This window comes from Candoia aspera, chromosome 7 (assembly GCF_035149785.1).
Source record: "Candoia aspera isolate rCanAsp1 chromosome 7, rCanAsp1.hap2, whole genome shotgun sequence".
In the NCBI taxonomy this organism is placed as follows: domain Eukaryota; kingdom Metazoa; phylum Chordata; class Lepidosauria; order Squamata; family Boidae; genus Candoia; species Candoia aspera.
In genome coordinates, this window is record NC_086159.1 from 43,546,699 (window position 1) to 43,555,054 (window position 8,356).

The following is an 8,356-nucleotide window of genomic DNA, read 5'->3' on the forward strand; positions in this document are numbered from 1 at the left end:
AGTCTTCTAGTGCAAAGGTTTTGAAACAGGCTTGTGTGTCTCTCGGACTCATACTTTGAATAGATGTTGAATAGTGAAACCAAACCATAGGATAAAATATATCCTTTTTTTGATTGAAATTTATGAAAAATTACAAGTACTTGAGGTACATGGCACATTGTCACTTTTCCATCTCATTTTTATCATTATATAATGCCAAACTATGCTATAAGCTAAAATTCTCAAAATATAGCATTACTAGCATGTTACTACTAAATCATGTATGTGTTGCAACAGTTAGCTGAAAATGATGACGATGTTGTATTTTGGATGAATTATTAATCTTATCCACATTCCAAGCATGTTTATGTCTAAGCAATGGTCTAGCAACCATTGTTTAACAACTCCTACATATAAGTTCTACTGGAAAAGTAAACCATAATTAAACTGAAACAGTCCCTTTCAGACTGTTCTACTACTCTTCACTTACAGCTTAAATGGCAGGAAGAACAGTAAACTATCAGGTGTCTGTAATACTGGTAAACCTCTGTGCAAAAATAGTTCAGCTGAAATACCAATGGACTGGATGACAGCTGGAAGCTTCACCCAACATCCGTCCTCCATCCTAATGTTTGCACTGGTTATTTTTGGACAAAGGTTTACCAATCTTCTGAATGACTGGTAGACAAGTTTACCATTCTTTCTTTCGTTTGGAGTTTTAGAAAATTGGTGGACCTACACTCAGAAATAGCCTAAGTGACAAGTTACCAGGGCAGGCAAATGTGGCTAAAGCCTCTCTCCCAGGGACCCATCCTTGCTCATCCCATCCCAACAAGTGGGTCTTCAGCATCCAGTAGTTGACAGCAGAGGATCCATTGATCACCGCTCCTTTCTGCTCCCTCAACTTCTTTTGCAGACAGAATACCCTTTCTCTATTGCTAAGACAGAATTAGGGTTGGAAGTATGGTCAGCACTTATTTGAGCCAGTTTGCACCATGGATAACAGCGCTTCAGTGCTGTGGTGCAAAAGGGCCCTTAATGTAGTGCTTCCCAAACTTTTCTTCATTACCCAAAGCCACTTATCAGAAAGTCCTTTTTACTCAATGTAGATAAAACACTTTAAGTCATTTTAATGGGTTGGTGTGTCGTTGCTCAAGGAAAAACCACTTTTACCCAATTTTGGAAAATTTACCCAGGTTTGGGAAGCACTGCCTTAATGGGAGCACATTCTTTATCCTGTTGCTAATTGCTAGCATTTATTCTGCAGACTCAAAATGCCAAACTGGGGAGGTGGAAACAAATGTGGAACCTGCGGCAGAATTGTATACCATGCAGAAGAAGTCCAGTGTGATGGGAGAAGCTTCCACAGATGCTGCTTTCTTTGTAGTAAGTACCTATGAAACTCTTTTTGAATGATGTACCAGCATTGAGAAGTATGGATCATAAATAGCAAGAATCTAAATTTATTGAGCTACAGTATACAGTTGCCATCTTGTGGCTCCAAAGAACGAAGATCAGAATGTGAGGTGATATAAGGTTGTATTTTGCAAATTTGTGTTCCATATCTCTAGTGTGATTCATGCAAATTCCACCTTTGCAGAGCAAATGTATTGTTAAGAAAATGCTTTGAGATAGTCATTTAGCTCTGACTAATACTGGCAGTTTTAAAAGAGCAGCAAGTTAATATAATTCCGAAATATATCACCATACCTGCTAATGATATACAAGATTGTCACTTTGATCAATGTAGACAGCTTTGAATATAAACCTTATTACTTCAACTAGCAGGATACAGAATTATTCAGTCAAGATGCAGTTTTCATACTGCAAGCTGTTCTAGCAATTTACATTTTCAGTATCATTTTGAGAAATTATACACTAGTTTCTTCCTTCAGTGCTTATACCAAATAAGTTAATGATGTGATTTAGTTGGTTTTCTGTTTCACCCTAACAGAGGCAAAATTCTGTTGGCTTTGCTACAGCGGTTGTAGACTGCCTTTAAAAGCAGAGTTGATATGATTTTTCAGCCCAGCAGGTTATAAAAATGCTGAATTTTTGTACTAAAAAAACTTAATTAGAAGCTAAAACAATCATTTCAAACAAATGGCTGGTGGAACTGTCATGAATAGTACTGTCATTTGATAAAACCTAATTGTAGCTTACATAAAATAAGTGGATAAAAATGATTAAACTGAAAGTTGAATTGGAATCTTTACAAGGTACATTCAAGTAGAAGCTGGGTCAAGTTTCAACTGCTGTGAAAGATAACGCTTGCAGTAAAATCCATGAAGTAAATGGCAAGGGCTGAGAAGAATAAATACTTAGTTTTACAGTCTGCTTTCAGGATTGCTTCTTCACATTTTACAGAACTGAACATCAAGAAGAAATAGGTTTCTAAAATGTACAAACTATACTCAGTGATGAAGGAATACGTACTATAATTAAAATTAGCTTCTCTAAATGTAGGATTAAGCCCAAAAGCTTCTTTGTCAAAAGACATGACTTGTAATTGGTGAATCCAATGAGTTTCAAAATTAGAAACATAGCAGTGTTTTAGGGAAGTGTGAAACACACTGATACTGTGCACAATCTAACAAATAATTAAACTGAAGCATGGAATTCAATTTAAGTACCTGAACAAAAATGAAATCAGGAACAGAAACAAAACCATTTCTAAAACATACTGCAGTGATACGGCTAAGCTCTGATGTGGAAAAGTGACTTCCAGACAGGATATGACAAAAGTGCATCTCTTTTCACTAAATTTTGCTAATAACAACCTGGTGGGGGAAAGGAGACAGACATAATTCCATAAAGAGTTAATTCTTTCATGCTGCAATCCTGATTTCTGCTGCCCTTAGCTTGAAATTTAGAGTGGCTTTTCATTTGTATTAACATCTGGTTTGGTACTGATGCTACTGTTTCGATGCAGATGCTTTTATAGTCTTAGTTGTGGAAGAATCTAATTTACTGGGTGACCATTATGGTCTTCTACTATATTTATCCTAAAATGCCTGTTTTTGATCAAATACTCAAAGCAATACTGTTTTCAGCAAGTGTAACTTGAACTATTTTACTCTGTACTTTCATAAAATGTGTATAATGGGGAACTGTAAGTGATTGTATAAAAGCTTTTATTTGCTCATTAATATAGAGATGCTGGCCTGTTTCCCAGCCAACTAAACAAGCAATCTGCATCTAAAAGAGAAATAAATAATAAGCTAGTTATGATATTCTAGGACATGGATTTAAGAGTTGGCTCTGTATTTTAGTAGTTTCACACAAAGTATTAATGGAACAGCTAGAAAAATGTAGTCCTTGATTGGCATAAAGTTGTGGATATTTCGTAAAGTAAAAGTGGCCTTGGGAAGCTTATTGGCACAGATATAAATGGCAGTTCTGTGAGTTTCAAAACAATGAAGAAAAACTGCTAGTTCTTTCATAGCCTCACAAATTAAACCGATCAAGTTTCCCTTCTGCAAATGCAAATCATAAAAGCCAAAGGGGGCAGAATGTCTTAATAGAACAAAATGCAAGACTGTCATTCGAAGAACCAGCCTCCTCAGTTTTTCATTAGGCAGTAGCTTACTAAAAGATACCCCAAGTAAAATAAACTTTCAGGTAATAAACAGAGATCTAATTTCTTCCTTAGTGATATGCCGGAAAAACCTGGATAGCACGACTGTGGCCATGCATGATGAAGAAATATACTGCAAGTCTTGCTATGGGAAAAAATATGGCCCCAAAGGATATGGGTATGGGCAAGGAGCAGGCACTCTCAACATGGACAGAGGGGAAAGGCTTGGCATAAAACATGACAAGTAAGTACAGCAGTTATTTACCTCTAGCTGACTACAATTTGAACTGTAGCAAATAACTGGATGCAGAAAATAGCAATCTCTTTGCCTCAGTCCTAGCTTGAGACATTAGATGTGTTACCTATTAGATACAAACCACAACAACCATAAAGAAAAATGGAATAAAAAGATCACCCTGCTTCTGTACCTGCGTGTTAATGATCTGAAGCTGTTCAAAGGAGCATCACCTTCCGAAAATTGTCAGTTCTTTTTTATTTGTATATAATGGATTGGTACATCCTGTGAGAGCAAAGCTCAAAAAAGCAAATATATATTTTTGTCAAGATCAATTCCTGCTATTGACTGAAGTTTTATGATCAGATGAAACACTGTGAAGAGTGTTTAAGAAGTAGACTTCTGTCTAGTCTCTTGTTGAATCATGTTAAGATCTTAAACTTTAAGTGCCACATTTAATGTTAGATTGAGCAATCTTATATTCAGATGCAACACAAACCATGGTTTCCCACTGGAGGAATATGGTTGTATGTTCTTCTTCCTTCAGCTCAAACTTGGCTGCAGTTACTTCCTCTTGCCTCCAAACCAGCATGTACATGCCTTGCTTTCTGGTGGAAGAGACAGCAGACAAATTTAGTAACAACAATAACCAAAGCATTGTGGAGGAAAGACTTACTGATCTATGTAAATAGACCAATGCGTTATATCCTTTGCAGCCCATTTTCCTCAAGCAAACCTGATCTTTTATCTAAGAATTCCTTCTTTCACTTGCCACAGAAATGTGGATGGATTGAAGTTGCTGCTGTCTCACTCTTTATTGACGTGTGATCCTATTGGGATCGATAAAGCAACCAGATCTGGACAATATACCCTCCCTTGCTGTCATTCTTCGTAGAGCTAGAGTTACTGTTAGGGGGAGAAAAAAAAGACCCTGATTTTGCAGTACTAAACTGTTAATGAGAGCTCAGTCTAGCCTACCTGTTCACTGCTGATTCAGGAAGACATTCGTTCCAGGACTTCTTTTCATTTTAGTGCGCCTTCTCATCGACCTGCAACAAGTCCAAATACTTCAAAATTTGCTCAGAAATTTGGAGGGTCAGAAAAATGTTCCAGGTGCGGTGACTCCGTATATGCAGCTGAGAAAGTAATAGGAGCTGGAAAGGTAAGGTAACATATTCTTGCAAATGCCCTGTCAAACAATTCTGGACTTGCTTGGTAATTTAATTGAGAGAAATGAACTTGACTTGTTAGAATTGGATTATTTGTTTTCATTTGCTTTAATGAATTTGGTAAGAAAGATCACTATCTGGGAATGGTGGCTAATTCATTTTCTCAAATGTAGTTGCATCGGAATGCTTTCTACTAAAAAGCAATCTAATACGAAAAACATAATCATCCCTAGAAGACTAGATCAATTGTGTGGGATCAAGTTGGTGTTGTCCGTGAGCGACCACATAGATTTTCTCCATGAAAAAGACTGTATGCATCTACTGAAAAAAAAATGCTACATTTAAAATGATGAAACATTGAAGTCTGAAATAATTTGTTTTCTTTCTAGCCTTGGCACAAAAATTGTTTTCGCTGTGCCAAGTGTGGTAAAAGTCTTGAATCAACAACTCTTACAGAGAAGGAGGGGGAAATTTATTGCAAAGGTAAGATAAAATATTGCAGTTGTTCCAGTGTAAGATACATAGCTTTGAATCTGAAAAAGAAAGGGGATTACCATTAATCTAATGTCATTTATCACACTGATTTAGTTTAAGCAGACAAAATTATAAGTGATACTATGCTCCAGTTATTGTCATATGGGACAGCTCTATTGAATGGTGAGAGATCTTTATATATACTCTGTATAACATCTACACAAGATACATGTATAGGGAGATTGGTTCACATCAGCAAACTGATATTCTCTGTACCTGATTATATTAAAACCCACCATATTTATGGTTGAATGGAACTAATAGTTTACTCTTCATCTCTGCAGGTTGTTATGCAAAGAACTTTGGCCCCAAAGGATTTGGCTATGGCCAGGGAGCTGGTGCTCTTGTTCATGCTCAGTGACACATTAGCTTCTTGGCACAGAGAGGGTTCTCTTTTTCCAAGGCACAACTTAAAATGCTACCATTTACTGTGAAACGGCTATTGGCTTATGCTACTGCTTTTTCCGTAGGTAACGCATGTTTTCAAGTCTTGAAGCAGATTTTTATATAACCTGTCAATCAATTTCAATAAAGCTTTGTATTTAGACACTCATTTGAGTTGAAAGGTCTGCTGGAGAAAATCATTCAAATTCCATTGCTTAAAGAACAACTTCCTTTCTAAAATAAATTTGAAACATCATGCAAGTATTTTATGGCATCTATATTATACCAATTTATGGCAAATTGGTATAATATAGAATAATATAGAAAATTGGTGTAAAATATATTCAGTACAACTATGTTTGGGGTGGCGGTGTAAGGGACGCGGTGGCGCTGCGGGTTAAACCGCTGAGCTGTCGATCGGAAGGTCGGCGGTTCGAAACCGCGCGGCGGGGTGAGCTCCCGTTGCTCGTCCCAGCTTCTGCACACCAAGCAGTTCGAAAACATGCAAATGTGAGTAGATTAATTGGTACCGCTTCGGCGGGAAGGTAACGGCGTTCCGTGTCGTCATGCTGGCCACATGACCCGGAAGTGTCCTATGGACAACGCCGGCTCCAAGGCTTTGAAACGGAGATGAGCACCGCCCCCTAGAGTCGGACACGACTGGACTTTACGTCAAGGGAAACCTTTACCTTTACCTTATGTTTGGGGTACACCATGTAAGTGTTCCAGAGGTTCAGGAAACAAAAGGTGTGACATCCCTGATATTCTTCAAGGATACAACCTCTGTTGCATAAAAAAACACAAATTACTTGTGGGCATTGAGCATGTAGCTTTAAAGACACTTCTGAGGCATTTGACATGAAATTAGTCAACTGAATGATATTTCATTCTAATTAATACTTGATTCCAGCTATTAATACTTTGATAATATATTGGATAAAAATAATTGCAGAAAATTCAGCAGCAAATAACGGATAAAGCTTTTAAAAAGACAGTTTGCTGTAGTGGTTAAAGGCATTGAGCTAAAAACTGGGAGACCATGTAGGAAGAAGGCAAGGGCAAACCACTTCTGAAAATGTTGCCAACAAAACCACAGACTTGTCCAGGCAGTTGCCAGGAGTCAACACTGACTTACACATACCTCAACCAAAATAAGAAAAATCTTTTAAAAATAAAGACTCAAGCAAATCTTGACTTGGTGGTATAAAACAACAAAGAAAATTACCCTTGAAGTTAGAAAAGCGCAGCTAGAATTTTACTCTTTAACATATTAACTGTTGAGTGATTAGGTGCCATCAAGTCGGTGTCAAGGCTTAGCAATGATGTAGGATGATCCAGCCATTTTATTAACTAAGACTGAGTCTGCAACAATCTCTTCTCCAGTGTCCCGAACACTCTGCAGAATACTTGATAGCACTCTGAAAGAAGTTCGTTAAAAGTCTGCTTAAGCTCACAACAGAACTCTGCAAAGTCTTCTTTGAAATCTTCCATGCTTCAGACAGATTATGGCACCCCCTTGTTACTTGACTCATGCAGAAAGGAGTTAATAAAAAACTTCCATTTAAAATTGGCAAGAGAAAAATACACTAGCAAACAAATCCCAAACAAAATGAACAGAAAACTGAAGATTTAAAACAGCAAACCCAATGTGTAAGAAAATATTCCATCCTTCAAATTCAGTACCAAAAATAATAGGAAGGCAATTATGTATTCTCAATCCTTATTACACTTTAAATGGGGAAACAAGCTAAAACTTTAAAAAAAATAAAAAATATAATCCAGAAATAATGATAGGCAGCAAGAGATTCTGCTTCTTCTTACTGTAGAAAGGGTACATAACTTTAAAAAAAAAATGTGTTTTAGAAATGGGAAGGCAGGACTTACTGTCCCTTGAAGGGCTGCAGCCTGGCTTGGAAAAGATGAAATCCCAGCCTCCTGGTGAAGTCTTGCCAGTCGATCACACATGCTGTTCACTATCTCCTGGCTGCAGTTCGCCATCTGGAGGACAAATGGTCAATTCCCAGCATTTTCCTTGCCTGGAAAAACACTCTGGGCTACAGGAGAAACCAGCCTGTGCCCCCAAAAAAACTGCCACAATGCCAGCTCTGCCCACGGAGCTCGCAGGCACAGCTGCTCAGTCCATATCCCACCGCCATATCCCACCAGAAGCCCCAAGTATCATAAGTTTAGATTGACCTTTAAACTGTATTACTTGTTTTTCCCACGAATACATGGTTTTGGAGTGATTAACTGACCAGTCTAAATTCAGTCATAGTAAGCACCAGGAAGAGTTATATTTATTTCAAGAACTAGCTATTGCATTTTCTATTTGAACCTTAAATTAAATGCTCCCAAATCTCTCTGTCCTTCAGGGTGATCCACTGAGGGCCATGTGGCTTTTGCCTGGCCTGTTGCCTCTTTTCATCCAGTCTTAATACTGTCTCTCACTCTGGGGCTAAAACCATATTTCAATGTCTG

General features: G+C 37.7%; 1 protein-coding gene across 1 annotated transcript; it reads left to right on the forward strand.

Annotated features, from left to right (window-relative positions):
* Positions 1–1,203: 1,203 nt before the first annotated feature.
* CSRP2 (cysteine and glycine rich protein 2) lies at positions 1,204–6,061 on the forward strand. Its single transcript, XM_063308499.1, has 5 exons — positions 1,204–1,365; positions 3,632–3,800; positions 4,824–4,953; positions 5,350–5,443; positions 5,779–6,061. The coding sequence occupies exons 1-5, from the start codon at positions 1,254–1,256 to the stop codon at positions 5,853–5,855; spliced, it is 582 nt and encodes a 193-aa protein (XP_063164569.1). The 5' UTR covers positions 1,204–1,253; the 3' UTR covers positions 5,856–6,061.
* The last annotated feature ends 2,295 nt before the right edge of the window (positions 6,062–8,356 follow it).

Excerpts from the sequence above, each read along its gene's own strand:
- CSRP2 (XM_063308499.1), top strand. The coding sequence starts at position 1,254 with ATGCCAAACTGGGGAGGTGGAAACAAATGTGGAACCTGCGGCAGAATT. Across the intron at positions 1,366-3,631 it reads CAGATGCTGCTTTCTTTGTA|TGATATGCCGGAAAAACCTG; the intron begins GTAAGTACCTAT and ends TTTCTTCCTTAG. Across the intron at positions 5,444-5,778 it reads GGGGGAAATTTATTGCAAAG|GTTGTTATGCAAAGAACTTT; the intron begins GTAAGATAAAAT and ends TCATCTCTGCAG.